Here is a 26244-nt window from a genome sequence, read left to right as displayed (position 1 = left end):
CAAGCTGCCAGAGATAAAAACACATGAACACCAGATGTTACCTCACTTTCCTTCAGAATAAATGTCTCCAGTCCTGTTTATAGATGGTGGTCCAGTCCAACGAGAGTGTGCAACCAAGATAAAAGCTACCATACCACATTTTGTAATTTTGAGTACAAACAGACACCAAAGCATAATGAGGTGTAATTAAAGCAATTAAAACAAAGGCAAAATCTGTAATAAACAAGTCTGTAATCTCTCAGATTCAAGTCTGCAGAAAGGACTCCATCAATACTCATCGGGATTCATCAAATTAAATGGAGTGAAACATGTATTCTGATATTTGGTGCACAATTTCCTTGAAATTTTACTTAAGTTACCTGATGTTAAGTGTTACCAAAATATGTTTTGCTGTGTCTTTTACCATGTTGGACAGGTCAAATGTTTGGAAGGACATGAAAATTCAAATGAACTAAATGTTTTCAAATGTGCTTTCCATGTAAGTGATGGGGGCCAAAATCCACAGTGAGTCCACACAGTCATTTTGTGCAAAAATGAATTTGCAACAGTTTATCTGAAGCTTTGACTTTGGCACTAAAAAGACTGTAATGTTGAAAGATATCTACTTGATTTAACTCATTTGGACGACTGAAGCTTCATATTAGCTTCAAATAAACTTTTAAATAGATTTTATGAACAGGAGGAATGATTATTGAAAGAAAAACCTGTTTCAAAGATGATTTGGGCGCCTGACGGTTGTTTTAAGACAGACTTGAAAAATTGTGAACGTGTCCTTTAAGAGTAAAAGCTAAGAAGCGGTTTGTGAATGAGAGTTTTATGCTGAAGGTTATACCGGAAGCTGTGTGTCATTGACGTTATTTGGACACATGCAGCAGCGTCTAGCGGCTCCCTGTCAGTAACGGAAAGATTGCCTGGATTCAGTCAAAACCGAGGTGATCTCAAGTCTGATCAAACAGCTGCAGGATGAACAGCGCAGGTAGGATTTAAAACACACGACAGGACACCACATTGCACAGGTGACCAAACTGACTACAACACATCTACACCTGCTGCTGTAGATCATAGACTGAAGATCATGAGTAATCATACTGTCCCATCTCTGGCACCGCCTTTACTCACTGTCAGTGTCATTATATGTCACTTCTGTCATGTATGTATGTATGTATGGTATTGAACTGTATTGCATGCCTGTTGTAGTACTTGTTGAAGCATTGTATTGATGACGTAATGTCTCTAATTTGTAATATACTGCACAGGGATGAAAATGAACTCATTAACTAACACACATCAGCCATTTATATTGATGTGCAACTTACATGTTAATTATTGTGCACTGTCCCTGGTAATGAATTAATGAAAGAAAGAAAGAAAGAAAGTAAGTAAAAAGATCAGCCAGCCAGGCTACCGCTATAGCCACACGTCATCGGAGCGCTTTGCAAACATTTTATAGCATACAGAAACAAAAACGTTTCACATGCAAGGATTAAACCGCGGATTTAACAGTGAGGAGGTTCTGCCCCCTCACACACACACACACACACACTCACACACACACACACACACACACACACACACACACACACTCAGACACAACGTGCTGTTCGTGCTAGTTAGTTAAGACTTAGTCTTTAAATTAAGTTTATTGAAGAACAAGATACAGGCAATAAAATAATGAAGATCTTGTTTCAGACTATAAATAAATAAGTAACAATATACTATTGGTCATAATGTATTTACCATAACTGCTATATATAGGCTATAGCTATGCATGTACATAGCCTTACATGACCTGCGTGTGTGTGTGTGTGTGTGTGTGTGTGTGTGTGTGTGTGTGTGTGTGTGTGTGTGTGTGTGTGTAAACGTGTTCATAGATAGATAAATAGATAGAATGATAGATAGATAGATAGATAGATAGATAGATAGATAGATAGATAGATAGATTTATTAATTGATAAAGTGCTATGTTTAGTGCAAAGTGGGAGAAATCAGAGCCCACAGAAAAGTGCCATATGTCCTACTAGCCATTCTCCCAATCGGCAGGTCGTATTTACGGTAAATCTGAAATGACATAATTGACTGATCGGTCATTCACTGCTACAGCATGTTTACCACAGAGTGGGAGAAGGAAAGCAGAGCCCACAGAGAGGTTCCATTTATCTAAAAGCCACTCATTTGACATAAACGGCTCTTCCCAGTCAGTAGCTTGTATTTATGATCAGGGTTCCTACAAAATGAATTTTGAAATGGAAAATGTGTAGGAACCCTGTACAGTAGACTCCAGTACAAACCACAAACATGTGGTCTTTGAACTCGACTGTAAACGTGAGCCTCTGTCTTCAAAGAATGCGGATGAGGACAGTCAAGCGTCAACGGTTGAATATCAATTGGAGAAGTGACCGTCATAGTTTCCAACGAATTAAAGGTGGGTACAACATCTGACAGACTTTTATAAATGGTAATAATATTTGCTGATAAATGCTATCTTTTTTTATTATGGTGTTTTAACTGGGTAAATGGCAAGTGTCGATCACACCTAGCTAACCTAGTTATCAACGTCAGTTAACCTAACGTTAAGCTACCGTTAATTCTCAACTAAGTTAGCTAGTTAGCTTGGTGAAAGAATGTGTGGTTACAGATATATAATTTGTCTAACATATAGCATTAAGATATCTAGTTTTCAGCAACCTATAAAAGGGGTTATGAAGCCAGCCAACTGTTTAGCTGGCACAGAAAAGCAAAACGAAATGAGGAGGGGTAATTTATTTGCCTCCATGTTGCCACATATATCAGATCTCCTTCTAGTGATACATTTGACATTTGACCCACATTATTCCTGCCTACCATTAATGTAGGCTACTCTCCCTAAGATAGGGTGTTATTACTACCACTATCCTATTATAGATATAACATAGGAATTAATAATTAGCTTCATGTAGTTGAATTATCACAGTTATCATAATCAATGTTAGTTAATTATTATGTTGATTATTATTAGTAATCATTAATTATTTCAAAATTCTACATCTATAGAACTCATTTTTCTATTTATTTATCTCATTACAACATATTATGAGGTCTAGTGCAGAATAAATGCAGAGTAACAAAAAGAAAATTATTAACATTGATTAACACAAAACTAATAAGAATCAGAAACAAGTTTAATGTCAAGTCGGTTTACACATACAAGAGGTGTTGTGCTGCATAAGAATTAAATAATAGAAGGTAAGGAGAAAACAAGTCGAACAGAAAATTTGTGTCCCATATTCTGTATGCACAGCAAAGTTTGTGAATGTTAGGATTAAAAAAAATAACTTGATGCTTTTTCTTTCTTTTCATCAGAGATGACAGACCACTGGACCATTGATGTTGTATGCAAATAGCTCCAAAGGATACATTTAATTGATGCAATAGATGCCTTCAGAGGTAACGGAAACCTACAAATGTCCAGATTGTGATGTTGTGAAGTTACGACCGTCAAAATACTTTCAACGCCTACAGCTATTGCACCATCAACATCCTGATTTCAACATTGTCTGCAATATAGAGGGATGCAAGAGAAGTGTCCTTAGTTTTAGAACCCACATCTATAGAAATCATAGGGCTGCTCTCTGGAGGCACAACATAACTCTCTCAGAGGAAAATGAAGAGGACAAGGTGGATGATGTTGAAGACTCAGAGGACTCGCAGTCAGCCAATGAAAACTGTTCATCTGACTTAAGTTCCCTGTTGTCGGGACTACAGAAGCATTTTATTTTAAATCTATGAGAGAAACATCTCTTCCCCAAAGTTACTCAGGAAACAATTGTTGAATATCCTCAATTTGTTTTGTAGTTTTTTAAAGAGTATTATGCTGATATAATTAAATTCCACCTGGTCCAGTCAGGGTTCAGACTAAAAGACCACAAGGAAATGGACCATCTACTTTCAAATGAACTGTTGATGACTGTGCCTTTGTGTAAGTGAAGTCTGAATACAAATTGCTACAATTTAGTAAAGAAAATCTGCAATCTGAAAGGAAGACACTTTCCAGTATGTGCCAATAAAAGATTTTCTGAAGGTTTATTAGGAGAAACAGGACAATTTTGATTCTTTTCAAAGAAGCTTTGAGGAAGTCCCAAGTGCTCTTTTGGAAGACTGCACGGATGGTAATATTTTCCAAGCCTGTCCATTTTTTGTAGATCCAAGTATTCTGCGTATACATTTATACACAGATGAATGAAGTTGTGAACCCATTAAAATCCATACATAAAGTAGCTGCCTTCTATTTTACCATTGGAAACCTAGAGCCAAAGTATAAATCCCAGTTAAGGCACATACACTTGTGTCCTCTTATACAGCACCTCTTTCAGAGGTATCCCCCCTCTATTTTTGTATTGTCATTACTTATCGCTTGAATTGTATCAGAAAATTCCTTACATATGTTTCTTTTACAAAGGAACCAACAAGCTCATTCCCAACCATCATCTTCCACGATGCAGGGAATCCACTCCTTGCTGTGAAAGCATCTATAAAGATAGAAGGAGTCGCCATCACAAGTGGAAAAATGGATGTACTTCAAGCTCTGCAGTATCTGCTTGAGGTATATTTCCTGTTTCATGTGGAATGAAAGACACACTGTCATTTATAGAACATAATTTGTTCAAACTAGGAAATGGCAAGAAAAGAGTGTCTATTCCAGTGCTCAAAATATACAATCAGCTTTCACAGTGAATGATGGAATCGATGTAAATAGTCATTTTTGAGAAAGTGTTTGCCAAGATTAAAAATCTTAAGTGTACTGTTCTTTTGTTTTTGCTGGTCGAATTTAATCTATCTGTCACTACTGTTCACTAACATTTACTTAATAAAAAATGTTGAGGATTGCACAGTGATATTTGAATATTTCAAATCTTAACTGAAATTGAAATTGTATTTTTATTTTATATGTGGTGCTGATATATTTTAATTACTTTGTGTGTATGGAATTATTTGTCCACTGTAACATTTTATATTGTGTATAGTAATGTTTTTACATGGCGGAACTACTTTTTGATGATCAATACAGTCAATTTGAAACCACCTCTGTCTTTTCTTTTTCTTCAATCTACAATAGGTTGGTAGTGGTAAAGGGCTTACTGTATGTTACTGAAGTTTTAAATATTATAGATTATTGGTTATTTTATTTAAATTAGTAATAGTAATTAAATTAACTTCATATCATGATAATTCTGCAGAATTATTAAAAAAAATATGTGGCCAACGAAGGCAATAATAGGTTTAGAGTATTGATTGAACTTTTAGAAGGTTCTACTATATATATAATCATTTTGTATAGAAACAAAGAACCACAAAGGGTTCTTTTAAATAAACCCACTGAAATGGTTCTATATAAAAGCAACTAAATATGCACAGCTAGAATCACGAGCTGTAACATAACTTCCAAAAATAACAGTTTTAGGAGCCATAAGATATAATGAACCTAACTGTCAATCCTCTGTGAATGTAGGTATGACTTTATTTTATTTATATACACATACCTGGAGAAATATGTGTTTTTAGAATTAGTGGTAATAATGCAATTTAAAATGAGAGGGAAATATTTGATTATGATAAGCTTATTTGGTCATTTGGTCTAATAGTGGCATAAAGTTTTTCAAGTTGAGGTTTAGTGTATTTTTTCTGTGACATATAATGTTAAGTGTCAGGTTAGAGTATGTCCACCATATTCCTCATTACCTCTTTTGCTCCTACCTATTGTGTTGCAACAGTTACACCTGGCAGTGACTGGGCGTAAATATTTAGCAACAACTTGCGACTTCCTAAGAACCAAGAGTGATGCAAGAGGAGTGCATGCAATACATTGTTGTGTAAATTTCTGTCATGAGTGGTCCTGTGACTAAGCCCAACCAGCAAATTGTCTTTGTTCGTGGTTCCCTGGAAATCGAGCAGAGTAAGAGCTCTTTGTTTCTTTCTGCTTCACTGATCTGGTGTCGTGTTATCCCACCAACATTTAAACTTGACTTACTGGAACAGCTGCAGGGGCTGTGGGAGGGACGGGCGGAGAGGAAAGAAGGAATTTCCCCTCAGATACAGTCTTGTTGAATTGAACACAGATGGTTATTTTCTGTAAACTGAGAGTTTTATAGAAAAGCTGAAAGCTGTTTCTCTTCACTGTTTCACAAATTTTCTGATGAAAGTGCACCATGTGAAAAAAAATCCTTCTGAAGTGCAAAGAGATCTAACAGAACTGAAATGTCAAAATAAGGTGCTAAATGCAAATGTAGCTCAATGTTTCCTTCAGTGGGTCACATACCTGATAGGTAGTTATTTTTTGTTTAACTTAAACAGAGCTGGACAAAACATTTTGACTGCTTGTTATCATGAAACATTAAACAAGAGTTTCCCATTAAATCTCCCTTCAATCCCTATTGAAACATGATTTCCCACTTCAAGCATTTATTAAGAGATTTACTGTCTTTCTCATATAACAAAATTAATAACCCCTGACTCCCAGTGTCTTTTTCTGTCACCATCATGAGGTTCACATCTGTGGTTTTGAGTATTCGGGATATTGGTTGTATTATCATGAAATATGGTTCATATCCACTTTTTTTTTTAATTTGATTTATTGATCGGGACAGTGTGCAGTTTTACACATTAAAGATGCACTGCACTGGAGTTAGCTTTAAGCTAATTTGCATCCGTAGTCCCCCACAATCAAAACATACAACAGCACAACAACAAACAGTATAAAGAAAAAAAAACCACACAGAACACACCATACAAAATACAAAGCTACACACAACAACACATTACATACACCCACAATGTCAATTATATATTAATAATTTGTGAACTTGTGTGATCATCCCTTAACTTGTTCTTGACCATCATCAGGTCAAATTTTTAACTTGTCCAACACTTTGGTTTATGATGAAATGCCCACAAAACTAATGACATTCCCACCAGCCTCAGCTTTACATCAGGTTTAGTGCTAATTAGCTCATGTTAGCAAGTTAGCATTTAGTTCAAAGCACCACTATCCCTAAGGAGCAGCTAGCATTGCTGTTGAGTCTCAGTCTTGTTATAAAATTGTATCGGCTGATATTGTTTTATTTTTTTATTTTTATTTTTTTACATAAACACAAAACACAAAGAAACATTTCTATCTATAGGGAACCTTTAAAGGACTGATTCACAATTTTTTCAACCCTGTCTGAAAACAATAGTCAGGAGCCCAAATGAACACTGAAATAGGTTTTTTATTGCCATAGTAATTCCTCCTGTACATCCTGACCATTAGAAGATCCCTTCATTACGCACTTACAATGTAAGTAATGGGGCAAAAACCCACAAGCCTCCTTCTGTGCAAAAAATGTACAGAAGGAGGTTTAAAGGTTTACTTGAAGCTGACATGAAGCTTCAGTTGTCTTTTTAGTGCTAAGGAGGAGATCTTCTAGTGGTTTGTTTGAACAGGGGGGATGATATCAGTGAGGAAAACTTGTTTTAATAAGGGCACCTGACTGTTGTTTTAAGACAAACTTTAAAAATTGTGAACCTATTCTGAGTGGGACACAGTTTAAAAAATGTAAAACATTTTACTTGTCAGTGCTCTCTGGTGGGCAAACTATGTAAAGTTTGAACCGGGATGGTTTTCCGTTTTCTGTAGCGCTAACCTCACACTGAAGTCCAATGTGATAACAGAAAAGCTCTCTGATGCCTTGATGTAAGACCTGTTTCCTGTTTTTGTTTATTCCAGCTGCGTACCCCCCTCTCTCCGCCCCCATGGCCAACATGTTTGGCAACGTGCCCGGGTACGAAGGCACTGTGGCAGGAGGAGGTAAGGAAAATCAAACCCACAAACTTTCTCCGAACATTCGTGTTGTTTACAACTACTGTAAATGTGTTGTCGTTGCTGCAGGAGGTTACCTGCCCCCTCCCATGCCCATCGAGCCTGTAGCCCCGCCTGCACCCAGCCCCACACCCGACGACTGGAGGTAAGACCTGACACCACCTGTCTCACTGCTTATCAGCCTGTTCGCCTCAGACGGGCGGAGCCTGAAAACAAGCAGCCAGCAGGATGCTCAGGTTGCTCTGTGTCTGCTGGATGTGTGTGGAAATGCTGCGTTCAGAGGATATCATGTCAGAGCTTCATCTGTGTGTGTGTGTCTGTATGTGTGTTGTAGCATCCCGTCTCTGTCGGAGGACGATGCCCGTGAGGCGTTCACCAGCTTTGCAGCATCTCATTGCTGCTACAGCCATGGTCCTGCTGAAGATGGAGTCATCACCAAAATGGAGCCATACAACACTTATAGGGTGATCCTCTTAACTGTTGATGTTGTCATCACTGATGGATCCTCCAGTCAGCTGATCCGATCAAGATCATTGATTGGTTCTTGTTTTGATTTTTTTTTAACAGAACTTTCTGCTATAACAGACCCTAAAGACAAACTACACGCTAAAAGAATTTTTTGAGAGTGTTTTTTTGGCTGCAGTTGAGCACATAATCTGCTGGTGAAAGTTTTCACCTCAAAATCTGTGATTCTGTGATACTTAGTGAATGAAACCAGCAGCAGCAGTTCTTCCATTTTTTCTTTTAAAGATTTTTAAAACTCAAATGCAGTAAATGTTTTGATTACAAGATATTTTTATTATGCTATTTTAAAAATGATTGAAGATTATGATAGTTACAAAAAAATAAACCTTACTGAGTAGATAAATGGAAAATAATTATTCATTTTGAGGTTTTCAGATCATCCCAGCTGTCAATCCACCCAAGTTGAGATCAAGTGTGCTATCACTTCAGACAGTTTCACCTTATAAACACTTTAATTCATGTGACTCTGATGACTCTCACATGACTGTCATGTGACCTCTGAGACCCTGTGACATCAAGATGTGATGAATGATATTAAGCTGTGTGCATGTGTTTGTATCTCTTGTTAAAATATTTGTGTGTTTGTGTTCTGTAGTACCGACTGGAGACGTTCAATGAGTCCAGGTCAACTGAGTGGGCCACCAAACCTCATGAAGGTACACACACACACATACACACATTTGAACTTCTATATATGTAAGGACCCTCATTGACGTGTGTGATTGACGTATGATGTATAATGTCTCTCTTGTATGATTGACAGGTGAGCCAGCTGACTTCTACACTGAGACCGCCCCCCGGCCATGGGAGATTCAGGCCACACCTCCTAGCCTCTTCACCAATCATACAGAGGAGATCCGCGTGCCTTACACCTCCTCCATCAAGGTGATTGGTTAACAGGAGCTGTGTGTTTGCAGTCAGTTTGGTTTGGCTAGTTTCTCCTGTCAGATAACTGATGCATCAGGACTGTTGCTATGGTTACCTGCAGTTTAATTTATTTTGAGCTCTGATTTCAAACTGTTGACTGTTGAGAAAGTTCTGCTTATCCTTGAGGAGGTCTGGGGGTTCATTTGGGAGGTTTTATGGGCCTTTGAAGAGATCTCAAGGGTCTTTGACGGATTCCTGAAGTTCTTGAAGATGTTTTACGTGCCACCTTAAAACGTTTCAGGGTTCAATGGTTCAAGTTTCAAGTGTTTCCTTGTGTCCCTGAGAAGGTTCAAATGGTCCTTGACAAGGTCACACAGGGCCTTGGGAAGCTTACAGTGTTCCTGTAAAAAGTCCAGAAGATGTTACAGCCCTTGAAAAGTTTTCTGGGGTCTTGGGAAAGATTTAGAAGGGTCCACAGGGCCTTGAAAAGCTTCAATGGGTGCTTCAGGAGGTTCTCTGAGTCCTGAAGGTATTTAGGGCTCCTGAAAGATGTCACAATGGTCCTTGAGGAAGTTCCTTGGGACTTTAAAGGTGTGTGAGGGGGTTGGAGGTCTCAAAGAATCTTGAGAAGGTCCAAATGGTCCTTGAGGTTTTCCAGAAGTCTTTGAAGATTTTGTAGAAGTTCTTAAATAGGTTCCTGAAGGGGGTTGAGGGAATAACGCCTTAAGAGGTCCTTGAGAAGATTCAAATAGTCCTTGAGGAGTATCCATAGGGCTTTGAAGAGCTTCCATGGCTCCTTGAGGGGTTCCTGAAGTTTTTGAAGATGTTTTTCAAGTTATTGAAGAAATGTCAGGTGTCCTGTAAGGGTTTCCTGGGGACCTTGAGAAGGTTCAAATGGTCCTTAAGGAGTTCCCATAGGGCCTTGGAAAGCTCCCAGTGTTCCTAAAAGAAGTCCCAAAGTTCCAGCAGTCAAGATGTTACAGAGTTCCTTGAAAAGTTTTCTGATGTCTTGGAAAATATTGAGGAGGATAGAGAGGGCCTTTGGGCCTTTTTCATACACATGTGCTGGCTTGGCTTGACGTGGCAGGTCAGCCCAGCACAGAATGCAATTGCATCTCATTTACAACAGGGCTGCTCACTTGAAGGTGTGTCATCATGGCTGTGACCAGTGGTCAAAGTCGCGGCTGTAAAACGGTGGATAAACACATTTAATTTTCTATAAATTCTTCACAGTAAAAGTCCCCTGTTATTTTTTTTTATTTAAAAGCTTTTAATATGAAGCAGCAGCAGCAGGAAATGTTTTCATCTGCAGTAATTGAACACAGCTCTGATACAGCTGAAAATGATCAGGAAAAATAAATAAAGCAGATATCTGATAGTACAAACAGGCACACAGGATAAAAACTAAACTTCAAACTGCAGACATTCAGTTAGAAGCTACAAAAATACTGAGAGCTGAACACACAGAGACTTTTAAGAACGTGTTTCTCTCCACAGACATGAGTTGAGTCTCACAACACAGTTTGTTTTAGGGGGAGAAGCAGGTGAAGGGGGGTTGTCACAGGTTGGAAGAGGGTATAATAGTCTTTAAAAATTCCCATATGTTCCTTTAAGTTATGTAAAATGTTCCAGAGGTCTCTGAAGACCTGCTCCTGAGGTCCTGTAGGAGGTTGAGAGGATAATACTTTGGGATCTCCTTGAGAATGTTCAAATGGTGATTTATGTCCATTGGGCCTTAAAGGCGTCCTTGAGGGGGTTTCACAGGCCCTGGAACTTCAAGAAGTTCCTGAGCTTAAAGTGCCAGAGGTTCTTTAAGAGGTTGCAGGAAGAGCTTCTTGAGATCCTTGGCGGTCCCGTCCCAAGATCCTTTGAGACATTCCATAGGTCCTTTAAAAGCTTCCCCTCTGTCCTTAAGGAGGTTATTGGAGTCTTTGAGAAGAAAAGGTCAATGTTTTTCTAGACGTTTCAGGGGTCCTGAGTGAGCTGGCTGCTAACATAGTGTGTAGCATCAGCACTGTTTCTATGGTTACCTGCAGTTTAATTAAGCTTGAGCTCTGATTTTAGAACAGAGGTCAAACTGCTGACCTGAACGATTTTAACAGGCACTCGACAGCCAATCGGAGATCAAGAGTCTGATGTGGAGCAGTGTGACAGCTTCAGTGTGTCAGTGTAACTCCAACAGACCATTAAGTTATTTTTAACATGTGTGTGTTTGTGTGTGTGTGTGTGTGTGTGTGTGTGTGTGTAGGAATGCCATAGCTGCCATGCCACAGGAGCGATGCCATGTAACGAGTGTCATGGAAGTGGACATGTAAGAAGACAATCAATCAATAATATAGAAAAATAATCACATAATTCATGACATTAAAGACAAAAAGTTTGATAATTAAAATAAAGAAATTAGCAGCTTAATTAACAGATAATTTAATGTGGATTTACAATGAAACAGTGACTCTCCATGTTAATATCCATGTGTATTGATGTGTGTGTGTTTGTGTACAGAAACCGTGCTGGGTGTGTAATGGCACTGGGACAAGGTCTGATGAGAACTGCACTCGCTGTGATTCTACAGGCAATGAGAGGTACTGAAGGGAGGGCGGGGAGTCCTGGTTGACCGGGGCAGTGACTTCCAACCTTTTTAGCTTGTGACCCTTTAAATCAAAGTCATGTCCGAATTACTTGAATCTGAAGAGGTGGAACTAGCCAGGTTTTTAAAATAAAGAGAAAAGTCAGAGGAGATAGTGTTGTGCAGGTACATGTCCTGTCTTTTTGATCATGTCATGTCCCCTCAGATATACCTTAAGACCCTTTGGAGGGTCTGCATGTCATCCCCCATCTCTTGCTGCTTATTTCCTTTCAGCTCTCTGATCTCCACTATCAAATAGAAAAGGCCTAGAACTCCCTTTCTGCATATTTTACGAGTTAACTACAGATCCAGGTACTGCTTTGAAACTTTGATGCAGTGATGCATTCAAGGACTGAGAATGAAAAGTGTCACATTGATGAGCAAACCCAGTAAACAAATGATCTGTAAAGATGGATGCTATGAAAATGATGGTGACTTTGGTCATTCTCAAATGCATCACAACATGATGATAACATAATTTTATTATAACATAATTTCAAGGATGTAGGTTTGGTTTCAGAGGTGTAGGGACACCATAAAGCCAAAGGTTCTTTCACCAAAATGATATTTTTGCTTTTATATAAATTTATATCATCTACCAAATAATATATTATGATTAAATGAGTTGTCATGCTTTCCATAATAATGGTATACCAAAATATGCTACTGTATGTAAATTCCAGCATTTTTAAGCACTAATTGTATAGTAACTGATAGTTTTGTTAATAGAGACCTGATACTTAATAAAGAATGTCATAATGTTAAATAAAAATATTCCAATGTTTCCAACATCAACAAAGAATCTTTAAACTAAATAATTAATGCATGTACATCTTTAATACAAAGAGCACTGCTCTTCACTGCATTATCTTCAACTTGTGCTTAATTCTTGTGTCTGTCAGGATAATTATTTGCAAATTAAATACAGATGAGGTGCTGAGTAGGGTCTGCAGACTTCCTTTCAGGCTGCATACAGCCCTACCCCTCCTCCAAGTAGATAGTCTAGCCCGTATGTTGCCTGAAAGGCGAAAACCAGGGCATAAAAGTACGAATATAACTCATGGCTGCTATTAACACTTAAAACTGTAAGCAGCTGGACAGTCAGAACACACAGTTTAGAGAAATTATAGTGAATGAATCAAACTGAGACAAAAGTATGATTCTGAAAGGTGAGTGGAACATGTTAATAAGTTAGAACATGAAAAAGAGCAGCAAACAGAACAACTTTAACAATCCAGTCAGTACACTAAAGCATGTGAAGCATGCATGTTACATGTCTGAGTCTCACTTTGTGTGTCTTTGTGTGTGTTTGTGTGTGTGTGTGTGTGTGTGTAGGTGTACAGAGTGTAATTCTCAAGGAAGGAAGGAGTGTGAAACCTGTAAAGGAAAACGTCAACTGCTGACCTACATCAAGCTGAAAGTGGAGTGGTGAGTACTGATACCGCAACTGTTCCATGGGTCCTTAAATCCAATGGCATAGCATGATTTTTCCACTAGGTGGGGCTACGGCCCTAGGTAGCTCTGTGTATTTTGGCCATGAGCATGCATTGTACAATGTAGCAGGGAGCCGGCTGCTGGTGGCTAGCAGCTAGGCTATCAGTTTCTAAAAGTTTAAAAGGTATCTTGGTGACCACTTAGCAACTGCTTTCACTTTACAATTATTACCACAGTACCATAAAGATCTGTGTGTGTTTTGCCTGCCTTCATTGGGTAACTGTTATCTAATAAAGAAGCAGCAATTGGGCAGAAAATTGCCCAATCTGGCAATATTTCTTGGGCGTAAAGTTTTCTGCCCTAGATTCACTTATTTTCGGCCAATCAGGGGCCACCAGGAAAAGCCGAACATATTACAAACATATCGCTGTCGGGCAGAGAAAAGTACACCTATCGGCACACAGACAATGACTGTCTGACAGCGCTCTTTCACTAGTCATCACACAGTTCTGTAAATATGATTTATGTGAGACTAACAACTGAAATTTATACACACACTCAACACAACAATAACAAAAATGATTTTTCATTAAAATATGTATTTCACAATTCGAATTGCAGGAGGGGTGGCTCCCCAGTGCCCTTAATGGACCACAGGCCCCTGCTTAAATCTGCTCTAGAAGTTATTGAGGAGGTTCCTTGAAAAGGTTCCTGGGGTTCCAGTTCAAATGGTGCTTGGGAATTTCAGTGGGCTTTCGAGAGCTTTGAGGGGTGTTTGAGCCACAGTGTGTAGGATTTGAACATTCCTGACTTTGGTGCCCCTTCTTGATGTGTATCTCCTAAAAAATATATTTGCACGTTGGTCCTACAATAGAGTCTGAGATACCGCGGGGGAATCTCAAGAACTGTGACCGGTTGTTTGTGTTTTTTTCCTACGAGTTTGTGATGCCGGCAGAGATTGTTCAGAGTGAATAAAACATGAGGCCTGTTGAAAAAAGGCTGTTATCTTCTCCTTTTAAGTAACACAAATCTAGCAAAGACACTGCAAACGCCTGCTCTCTTTACAAAGTGAATGAAAGACTGTAAACACAGTAACTGTGGGGAACATGATGAAAGCATGATATGGCCCAATCACATACAATACATCTGTTTTGTGTTGTGGTTGTGATATAAACAGGTGAAATCAAAACCTACAATGCAGATATCTATGGACTCCAGTTGACCTTTTACATCAACCATAAATCCAACCTGAGACTGACGGGCTGAAAGCAGCAAAATATAACCAGTTTTCAGCTGGAGTTTCTCATTTTTCTAGAAACAAAACCTTATAATATCAAAATAACTTGAACGATGATATTATAATGTAAAATTCTACACATATGTTACTTTAATATAGTCTCATTTTAAATGAAATGGGTAGGCAGTGTTGTCGTGAATGACACTTTGGCACCCTCTGGTGGAACAAAAATAAAACTGCATGATGTGAATTTAGGCTGATAAAAATACATGCAGCTTGAATTCAGTCATGTGTGTATACAGTACGTCTGTGTGTGTATGTTTATATGTGGATAAATGTGTTTATATGTGTGTATACATATCTATAATTTTTTGTGTATCTGTGTGTGTGTGTGTGTGTGTAGGACTAACCATCTGGAGGACCACGTGGTGCAGCAGAACTCTGGTCTGAGTGCTGATGATCTTCACTCAGTGAGCGGGAAGGAGCTGTTCAAGAACAGCCAGTACCTGGTACAGAAACACACACACACACACACACACACACACACACACACACACAGTAAGTAGGTAGACTGCAGCAGACAGGTGGAGCAGAGTCGAAGTGTCCTTGAAGAGGATATTGAGCCCCCAAACTGTTCGTGATGGTCTTGTATAATAACTTGTTGCCATTAGTGTGTAATTGTGTCTGTGAATGGGTGAATAAGAAGCTGTAAAGCACTTTAGATGACAACAATTCAGTCCATTTACCATAACTGTTACAACTGCACTCATTAAATACTCACTCTCAGATTTTTCCCTGGAACTCAGTTAGTGGAGGTGATAAGGACTGCTCCTTTTGTTATCAGTGTAGTTACTAGATAATGGTTTAAATAGTCACTTCACATATTAAATATCTTTGTTGTGTGATATAGCACGACTGCACAGTTTCCCTGAAGCTAAATATGCTTAATTTTATATGGATTGCCTCCATTTAAAAACCCTGCAAGAGACATTTACTCTCCTCCCCCATTATGTTCTTTTAATAAAAACCAAAACACTCCTCCATTTTGAATATTGTAAGCAATGAACACACTGTGCAATTGTTGTATTTTGTACAGAATGTGGAAGTCTAATCATAACGTGTACATCATTAACAAAAAATACAGTATATTATTACAGTAAATCACTGAAATATAATGTGCAGGAAGCTCATACAAGTGTAGTTGAGCCAAAAATGTGAAGTTTGTTTTTTAGACGGCTCTAGATGAAATGTCATGGGGTCATTAAAGGATGTTGCTGATGTCTGTTTTATTGTCTCTCAGCTCTTCCCACTTTTAGGGTTCCCAAACCCGGCCATCTCTGAGGCCTCAGATCGTCTGATCAAAGAGCACCAAAGCAAGTACGCCCAGACTTCCAGGATCCTGCAGCAGGTAGGACAGCAGGCAGCTTCTTAACAGGCTTAACAGATTTAGGAAAAAGTTAAAGCTGAAAACACAGTTCTATAGCTCATTAAAATATTTGAATGCATTTAGAAGGAGGCAACATATAATCTGTCTTCTCCAGAGTCAGATGAGAAGATGGATATCAGTTTCATCTCTGTGTATCAAGAACAGACAGAGGTACAGGATGTGTTATAGCCTAGTTTAGCACAAAGACTGATTAATTCCATCAAAAAAGAAAACAAAAATCCACCTTCCAACAACTCCAAAGCTGTCTATTTACATGTATCTAATTTGTCTGTATACCAACACAGGTGTAACAGAAATGACAGAAATGTAAGGGTTAGTTACTTGCTGAGGAGATGAGAAGACAGCACACTGATTAGATGCTCTTCTAGAAGATTCAACTTTAATTAGCGATTTGCCTGAAAACCTTTTTGTCAACTAAACCAAACTACCAATGGACAGTTTTGTTCATTTTGACATCTAAGTCACAAAAGAAAAACATGAAAGAAGGGTCCTTTTTTGACTAAATTTGCAACACTCACAGAAACCAGACTTCCAGACAAAAACACTGCAGACAGGATGGAGACGGAGTCTGAACAGAAATCTAATGCTCACTGGAATTCAGTCATATTTTGATTGTTTAAACAAGCAAGACCAGAAATTGGACGAAATGACAGTCAAGATGAAAGAAAACTGGATTTCATTCTTGTTGAACAAATGATTCTGATCGTGCACAAATAAACACACCAGATTGTTAAAATGGAAAAGGCAACATTTTCTGCAGAAAATTAAAGCACACTTGCTGACACTGATAACTGCTGGTGCAAAAAACAGTGAACACGTTGAAATGTCTTAAAATGTATGCACTAAAATAGTTGTCAGTTGAAGTCTAATCGCTGACAGCACGTGAAAATTCAGCTTAAACGCTTTAGAAAGCTGAGTGTCAGCTGTGAGAGTAAGAGATGAAAGCAGCTGAAATGTCAGAAATCGAACAATTAGAACAATTACAATTTCAGCTGAAGCGCTAGAGAAAGTTGAAGTGTGTCTACTGTAAATGGTTGAAGTGAGAGCAGTTGAAATGTCCGTTGAGGCTGAGCTTTAGAGGTGTTGGTAGATGTATTATTGAATTTTTGACAGTGCCAGGCTAGCCGTTTCCTCCTGCTTCTAGTCCTTATGCTGACCTAAGCGAACCACATCCTGACTCCAGCATTGTATTGCACACACAGACATGAGATTGAGGTTAATAAAGATATTTCCCAAAATATTGAAACTGTTTCTGTTAAAAAAATTTCTCTCTCTCTCTCTTTCTTTCTCTCAGAGGCAGACAGTTGAGTTGATCCCCATCACTAAGGTGACCTATAAGTGGAAAGGCGACTCCCACATCTACTTTGTCTACGGCAATGAGCGCCAAGTCAATGCCGACGATTACCCAGCGACCTGCTGCTGTGTCGTCATGTAAACACACACAGCTGAACACAACTGTCCCAAACTGGTATTCTCATTATTGTTTCTCTTTTTAATAGTCCCCCCTCCCTCCAGGGCAACCAATCCCTGCGTCAATCTTTAAGATCCACAAAAATGGTCCAAACATAAGAATTATCGCTACCAGTACATATAATCGACAACATATAATCATTCTATAAATATATCGTCCAGAGCTGCTGTTTGGAGCTCAGCTGAAACATGTTAATCTAGTGGTTCCCAAATGTTGGAGTCCCACTTATGCAGTAAAAGATATTTTGACAACATACATGCACATAAACAGAGTGAAATATATCCACAACTATTGGATGGATTGCAATGAAATCTAGTAGAGACATTAATGTCCCACGCATGATGAATTGTAATCACTTTGATGATCATCTGATTTTTAAACCAACACCATCATCAGGTCAAAATTTTAATTTATATGTTTTCTATTGTTATTATTTTAACAATACTTTGGTTCATGACTAAATGCCTGCAAACAGACTGATATTCTCTGTAGTTCCAGCTGTACTTAGTGTTTAGTGCTAAATAGCAAATGTTAGCATGCTAATACACAAAAACTAAGGTAGTGAACAGGGTAAATATTATAGCCAATAAACATCAACATTGATGGTAGCATTGTCATTGTGAGAGTGTTAGCATGCTAATGTTAGCATTTAGCTCAAGCCACAGCTGTGCCTAAGAACAGCCTTACATCACATTTGTTTAAGTTTAAATATTAATGTTCATGGATAAAGAGCAAAGGAGCTGTATCACACACTACAGACTATATATGTAGTATCATATGATGCAATTGTTAAACAGTATCTGTCAGATTCAGGTCAGCAGGTGACAATGATCTATTTATCAGTCGCATCATATATTGGCATTGCTGCCATTGATCACAGCAGAAACATTGGGAAAACATATTACATGTTTTGGAAAGTTGAGACAAACTGCTCAGTCAGTCACAGGGAGGATGTGAGAGTTGTTCTTTTCTTTATTTTTGTACCTGTAATGTTCGGAGCAGTCGGAGTTGTAATTCCACCAGTTTGGGAATCAGTGCCTCAAATGAGTTTCATGAGGTTTACTTTCCCCTGAACTCATCTGCTCAGGCAGACTCCAACAACTAAACCAACCCTCAAACTGAAGCACTTACCTCTTGCTTCCGACTAACAAAAAGACATCCTGGAGGGACTTGATTTATCTGTTTGTCTTTGTGTTCCCAGAACCTTCTGCTCAGTTCTGGCTCTCTACCTCCTGTTAGGATGGCATGATGCTCCATCAAGCGTCCTGATGAAAGAAAATAATGGACGATAACTGGAGTTCCTTTTTTTTATCTGTTATCTGTCATATCAAGTATTAAATTTTAACTAGATAAATTAGTAATTTCAATAACTGAACTAGAATTTTTACTTGATAAAATCAAGTCTTTTATGTAAAGGAGAAAAATATTTTAAGTTAAACCGGCCTGCTGTACCGTCCTCAGAGTCCACTGTCATCTCTGGGTGGACGCTTGACAGTGCATCATGTCTCCGACTCTATGACCACTTACCAAAGTTAGTTTTCTGTTACAAAACACTTTTCAACAGTTTCAACAGTCAACAGTTTACTGAAACACATGCCAGTATGTGCCATTTTAATGTCCTCTGTACTGCATGGAAACCTCATTAAATAGCAGCAAGCAGAGAAGCAGCAAAAAAAAAGGAGATATGAGATTTCCATCTGATTGAGGTGAATAAATAATATGTGCTATGTATTACTTTACCTGTGTGTAATGAGATGGCAGAGGAGGGTTAGGGTTAGAAAATGAATAGAATAAGATCAGAATCTGCCTCACCTGGTTTCTACCTGGGTTCTTCTTCTGTGGTTTAATGTTACATAAAGGTATAAACCACTTCAATGTTTAAACTGAGGAGAACTGAGGTTATATCACAAACAGATCCAGATTTTCTGACTCCAGAAACAAAATAAGCCGATATTTTTTTTTTCTTTAGGAAGTGGCTATTGGTACAGATTCCTCTGTGTCAATAGTCCATTTATTGTTGGTATGGAAGTATTACGCATGCACATTGGTATTGATTGTGCAAGATTGCGTGATCAAATTCAAATTGAAATTTAAAATGTCCCATTTAATAGCACTAAAACACCATATCACAGTAAAAAAATGTCCAGTTAGTGATCTACAAGAGGTCTGGCAATAAATTCCAGAAACCCATTCCGTATCAATAGAACAAACTACCATCAGCATGGAAAACCAGTCCGGACCAACAGCCTGTGGACCACTGGCATAGAATCCCGTCGCATGTCAATAGTCGATAATTTATTGCACATCTTCCGTAGCCATTACTGGTGCCTTTTCTTAAGGCCCGGTCACACCAGACAGTGGCAAAGCGAAGTTCATCCTTGCATCTTTATGAATGGGTCTATAACTCTGGTGACGTAGAGATTCCACACAGGACTAGCTGGTGAACTGTAACTGCCGAGCTAACTGCTAACATGCTAGCCAGCCACGAACACGCCTGCACTATTTATACACTTTCTATTTTGTCAGTGCTGTTCACTCCTCTGTGGCAGTTGGTCTCAGGACTTAACCTCAGCATCTTCTCTCTTTTATGGAGCGATTTACATTCCAACAGCACAGATTAAATAAAACTGGATGGTGACGCACAGCTAATAAGCTACATTAGCTTCCTTCATTTTGGACTCCCTGGCTGATTCTCTCCATTAAAGTTCAGCACCGTCATGGGATTAGCTAGTGGTCAACGGTGCAAACTTGCAGGGCGTTCACCAAAGTCAAATGTTAAGCAAAAAAACAGATTAACTAATCCACTGATCACGCAAAATCAGTTCATTTCAATGGATTCAGTCAGCAGATCAGCAAAATTTCGCCATTTTAAATTCTGATGTGACCGGACATTTTGTAATTTTTTGGTCATGTTTACAGTTTACATCTCAACACGCTTAATAAAATTATTAGTATGATATCCTTAATTTTCAGTTTGAAAACAGAGGACATGATGTTCTATAAGATACAAAAACTCACCAAAGTGTTGAAACAGTGTTCTTAAATCTTTCATACTTCTGCTTTTTAGAAATAAATTACAACATCGCTTCATAATAATGAAATGATAAATGTTAGGGACAGATATTGCCAAACCAAAGTTTCCTTTTTCCTGTTATGCATGAGGCCCATTAAAGCCTCTCTGCTTGCTTCTCTGCAAGGCTGCAGCAATGAAAGGCATTCTGAATGGAGAGGAAGAAGGAAAGAAGAAGGAACAATGGCTGTGGTGGTCTAGAGAGAGTTGCTGGAAAACTGTGTGCAGCTGGAGCATTCCTGCAGTAACCACAAGCTGATGGTGCCCAGTGAAAATCTTGTATCTCAATATGTTAACAAGTCTTTTATGCCTTGAGCTAAGGCTATTTTTAAAAACTTTTAGCCTTATCAAAAGTCCTTAAATGAACAATGCTGTTTTTGTTGCATCTCAAAAGGTTTTTTGAGATGCATGTTTTCCTTCTGACAACAGCAGTTTTAAACAGCTTCAACATTAGAACTCAGTAGAATGTTTAAGTAGATTACAGCCTTATTAATCTGGTCAAAGTCACAGATATAAATATAGAGCAGAATCGCAGTAAAAGACGTGCTGAGGCCACAGAATTTCTAATAGTTAAAGGGCTAATTCAGATTTTTTTTACAGTCAGATATATCGGTAGAGATGACTCCTGAAGCTGCTGGTTTCCAGATAAAACCAAACATCAGCAAACACCAACAACAATGCAACATAAAACCAGACTAAAACTATTTCCTCACCAAGTCTGAAACCAAGCAGGTAGTTAAGCCTTTGAGTTTCTGTTTGAAGAAACTTTCAGAGTTGTGCATTTGTAATCTGTCTTTTTTTAATAATGAGTTTGAGAGCGAGGCAACAGCACGAGATTTTACTAAATGAATGATTTTACTGTAACGACAAAAGCTGTCAGATGAAGGTGAACAGGAAAGACTGTTTTTTAGGTATATAAACAAAGATGAAGTGGCTCTGTAAATAGATGAAAACATTATGAACCTTTAAAAACACGCTGCAAGTCACTAAATCTCAGCATCACCTCACCAAGACTGAGTGAACCTAAAACTTTTGGAAGCAGTAGTATCATAATCACCACTAGAAAACAAAGTTGAATATGAGGAAGGGTGCAATTTAATCTCAGATTCACGTGAGCATCGTTCTATGGAAAATTTATGCTGATTAAAGTTTCTTTCACAATTACACATTGTAATTTTATCTCTATGAAGATGCCCATAATTAACACCATGATAAACACCTCTTTGGATCTATTCACAGAGGAGGGTGGATGACTTAACATACACACCTCCGCAATCTCTGCACATCAAAAAGCCCACTTCCTGTCAGGTTTTTGGTTTTCTCCAAAACAGAAACAAGCAGTTACAGGTTTCTACTCCACCCAAAAGACAAAAATATAAACAGAACAGTCATATATCTAACGACAACATCCTGACTGTCACAATGTGTGACTCAAAAAGATAATAAATTCATTAAAAACATAAATGCAACAGTGAAATGTCCAGCTGTTTTCAAGTTGTAATTAATGATATAATCTGATCATGTCCTCTTGAATATTTGAACATAAAAGTTGTTGATGTAAAAAAATAAACAAACAAAAAAGAACAAAAACAATTTATTAATATGCTGAAAAGTTGCAACATTTTAATGGAAACATAACTCTTGCGTTTCAGATTTGCAGTTTCAGTCAAAGACTACAGTTCACGTCAGGTCAAATAATACTTCAACCCATCAACTATTTCTTGCAGTACAGCGGAGCTCCTGTAGAGGGCGATCTGCGTCTGACTTAGTTTGAACAGACCCGCTGCCCCCTGCAGCTTTCATTAGAGCCAGATGTCTGTGCCAAACAGGACGAAGCCACTTCAGTTTTATAGGTTTTATATATATAAGTTATACTGTCATTTTTATTATTACTGTCATTTAATAAATAAGACCTTCCATTTCTGCATTTCACAAACAAACAACCACATTCACATCCTGCATCTCTTAATGTCCATGTTGCTTATTGTTTTTCTTCTTAGGGTTGATTGTTTTTTTGTTGTTGTTTTTTTTTTATCAGTGTGAATCTTTTCACCAGTTGAATGTTAATTCTCTGGACCTTGACCACATTATACATCAACACGTTTATTGTTTCATGCTGAATAGATGCTGCTGCAATGTGATTAACTGTTATTCCCTCTATCTGCAGTGAAAATGCCTTCAAACAGCACTGTAGCTAACAAACATCTCTGCTAACTAACCTGATGGACCCGTTAATGTCATTACTCTGTATTGTGCTCATTAATACTCTGCTGTTACAATAGATTATCAATTGTGTGTGACTGTTAAAAACTATAAATAAATTCTGATACTCACCTGCTTCTGTCACATTTGTCCACAAGCACACAGGTGAAACATTCACAGAGCTTATTAGAGAAAAACATTTCAGATGATGATCCACAACAAGTCATGGAGACTGACGAAATATGATATACAGGTTAATTAAACAGATCAGAGAAAAGTTAGAGAGTGGTTAGAGAGTTATTAGTCAGCATCCACTTGTCAATGATCAAACTAAAAGTACCTTTTCCTCCTATTTTAGGCTATTTATACTTCAAATAATATCACTGCACTTACGCTGAACTTAGTGTCAAAATGGCAAGATTTATAAGATGTATACTAAAATATACAGTATGTGCTGCATATGTGTGTCTTGATTTGCTTTTTAAGTGTTTTTTTCTAAATGCTGCATGTGTGTTGTCGAAGCGATGAAGATGTTTTCTTATTTTGCAGTGCATTGAACTCTCCGTTATACCATGGTGGAGTAATATTCTCTCAATACACATCAAAAATACTCCATCAGAAGTTAAAGTCCTGCAGTGAAAAGTAAATGAGGATTTTAAACAATTCTGACAACAGTGATTATAAATAGATAATTCTTTGTCCATTCTGTGTGCACAGATGTGGGACAGTTATTCTCCTGTGGATGTGTCTCTCAATAATTGACATGTGTACAGTCTGTCACATTATAGTCCACACATAAGAAAAAGAAAAGAAAAACAGGAACAAGTGAGACACTGCGACACATAGGGATGTCTATTTCCAAGAGGAAATTGCATATCTAATTAATAAAGATATCAGCCTACCACCTTTTGTAAGTCTTTTAAAGTTGTGCAATTATATGAAGGGCATTGCCGCTTTTAATGCCGTGACCTCAACATGAACAATACTGTGACTGTGAGAGTTGCCATGGTTTCTGTTGAAGTTATGCAAAAGCCGAAGTTCAAGGAAGATATTCTAGTATTGACCAGGGATGATTAGGCCCCAATCTTCCCCCTTGTCTATGTGTACACGTGGGCACAAAGCAAGTATATCAGTGGCGTAAGTTTCCACGGGTTGTTTATGTTGTCCACTCACATATTTAGATTGGATTTCGGCTCGTACATGTACGGATGTGTTTGAGAAGTTGATACTTCAAATAAAGAATGAAAAAAAGAAGGGAAATCCGGCTATTATAGTTTGTTAACATAGCCTGCAGAAGCCCAACCTCCCCAATCTCTGCACATCAAAAAGCGCACTTCCTATCAGGTTTTTAGTTTTCCCCAAAACAGAAACAAGCGGTTACAGGTTTCTACTCCACCCAAAAGACAAAAATATAAACAGATATATACAGAATATATACAGAAAATATAGATCAGAGCGCTGAAGATTGAGCTGGTTCTTGTCTCTCTGTGTCTCTGTTATCTCTCGTTACTGTCACTCCTTTTAATTCATTCAGACTAAATCCACCAGTCACATCTCTCCATACTGTCTGACATTCTGCTGATGTCAGATCAACTCTGAGATGTCCTCTCTGTCACATCCGAACGCACTGCTGCACAGCAACATTTGTTCTTCCTAAAAAATAACGCTACTTTATTTCCTGAGTGAACTCTCCTCTCACTCTTGGCGACAAATATATGAGTCTGTCTCACTTCCTGTCAGATACAGACGACGTGTCTCTCGGTTGATCTCTGAGGCTTTTAACCCATTGAGATGAATCAGATAAATAACTCAACTCCATCCATCAGACGTTGCACTGGAAGTTCAACATGTGAGACAGAGACGTGAAGACGGCGTCCGCTGATCACTGATTGATTTACTTCTGCCTGAAATTATTTCTCATGTGATTCAGTCACATTCAGAATAATTTGAATTCATGATTGAAAATAAAATAGTTTTTTTACACTTAATTGATCTGTTTTGGTCTGTGAGGGAGTCCTCAGATCTTTTATTTTGGATATCTGTGAGTCTGTGAGTCTACCTCTGTGTAATAAGGTACGCATCTTAAGGGCAAAACTCACCAGCCATGCCTTTAGCACATACTAGAGGCATCATACTGACAGACATAGTAGTCTGGGATGCCAATCTTGAGAGTTAATGTGAAATAGTGTAAATATTCTGGAAAGTTCATGGATTCTTATGCGGGGAAATAGGACAGTGGAGTCTTAAAACAACAGTCGGGGGCCCACATGAACACTGAAATCATTTTTTCTTGCCATAATCATTCCTCCTGTTCATACTGACCATTACAAGATCCCTTCATAATGCACTTACACTGACGTAAACAAGCCTCTTTCTGTGCCAAAATGTATTTAAAAGTTTATCTGAAGCTAATAACACTGTCCGAGGAAACACAAAGAAGGAATTTGATGCTTAAAAAGTATGTAAACGTTTCAGATATCCACTTGATATCACTAACTCAGACTGCCGACGCCTCATATAACGATGTTTCCCCCGTTGAGCTGCGGTGGAAGTAACAAGGCCAAAGACAGAAAGAGGAACTTTGGCTCTAAAAAAGATATTTAAAGACATATACTTGATTTGACTAATTTTGACGACTGAAGCTTCATATTAGCTTCAGATAAACTTTTAAAATACATTTTTCCACAGGCCTCCATTGTTGTTGTTTTTTAATATGGTTTAAACAATCCAGAGTTTTTAGTTGATCGACAGTTTTGTGTGATTATGAACTGCAGATGTTCTGCGTCATTTTTAACAGTTATGTTTTGTTTTTGGGTTTTTTTTGTGGTATATCAAATGTTTATGCTTCTCCTGACGCTGCACAAAAACACACACAAACACTCTCACAGTATTGAGAGTAAACCGCTGGCAGACACACATGGGTGGATTTGCCCCAGGCAAGCTCTGTCTTGCTTTATTTTCACCCTTGCTCTAACTTAATGTTGGTATCGGCAGTGGTAGAGGGAGTACTCAAAACCTTCTTCTTATTACAAATACTGTAAGTCAAATTCCTGCATTCAAATTTTTACTTAAAAGAGAAGTGTGAAAGAGAAGTATTATAACCACAATGTACTTAAATTTACATAACTTGTGTTCAAGGTGGAGCTTTTAATTCTTATATAATGTTGGATAGTTTAATCACTGATTATGCATCATATTTTATTGTTATTTTTGTATTTTATGAGTAAAATCTGAATCTGAAACGTGACCAGTAACATTTATCTGTCAGGTAAATGTAGTCATACAATGTTTTCCTCTGAAGAAGAAGAGTACAGTTACCTTTTTCTTTTAAAAAAAAAAAAAAGAAGTGCTTTTTGTACGTTATTGCAGGGTACAATGAGTTAGAATAGTAACATAATTCAATATTTTTTTTATATTTAAACATCATAATAAATCTATAGACTCTTTTAGTTTGGGGAATCAGGCAGTTGCCTACCTTGCCTAATGGTAAAATCTCTGCACACACTTTAGATAACAATGAAAACACATCTAAAA

The 26244-nt window shown here is 38.0% G+C and overlaps 1 protein-coding gene across 3 annotated transcripts; it reads left to right on the top strand.

The window, feature by feature from the left end:
* Nucleotides 1–867: 867 nt before the first annotated feature.
* On the top strand, nt 868–22841 carry LOC122981026 (protein SSUH2 homolog). Of its 3 annotated transcripts, none has more exons than XM_044349515.1 (13): nt 868–976; nt 7739–7819; nt 7901–7976; nt 8166–8295; nt 8952–9012; nt 9120–9241; nt 11472–11534; nt 11726–11805; nt 13185–13277; nt 14924–15029; nt 15821–15928; nt 17262–17435; nt 20636–22841. In XM_044349515.1, exons 1-12 carry the CDS (start codon nt 964–966, stop codon nt 17400–17402), a joined length of 1074 nt encoding a protein of 357 aa, XP_044205450.1. In that variant the 5' UTR covers nt 868–963; the 3' UTR covers nt 17403–17435; nt 20636–22841. The 3 variants fall into 3 exon arrangements, with proteins under 3 accessions (XP_044205450.1, XP_044205449.1, XP_044205452.1); XM_044349517.1 differs by lacking the exon at nt 868–976 and adding exons at nt 1993–2422; nt 3340–3423 and having other exon boundaries at nt 17262–22841; XM_044349514.1 differs by having other exon boundaries at nt 17262–22841.
* The last annotated feature ends 3403 nt before the right edge of the window (nt 22842–26244 follow it).

Source organism: Thunnus albacares, chromosome 4, assembly GCF_914725855.1.
Source record: "Thunnus albacares chromosome 4, fThuAlb1.1, whole genome shotgun sequence".
Lineage (NCBI taxonomy): Eukaryota > Metazoa > Chordata > Actinopteri > Scombriformes > Scombridae > Thunnus > Thunnus albacares.
This window is presented reverse-complemented; position numbering and strand designations above follow the sequence as displayed.

Excerpts from the sequence above, each read along its gene's own strand:
- LOC122981026 (XM_044349515.1), top strand. Across the intron at positions 15,030-15,820 it reads TCAAGAACAGCCAGTACCTG|CTCTTCCCACTTTTAGGGTT; the intron begins GTACAGAAACAC and ends ATTGTCTCTCAG. Across the intron at positions 15,929-17,261 it reads CTTCCAGGATCCTGCAGCAG|AGGCAGACAGTTGAGTTGAT; the intron begins GTAGGACAGCAG and ends TCTTTCTCTCAG.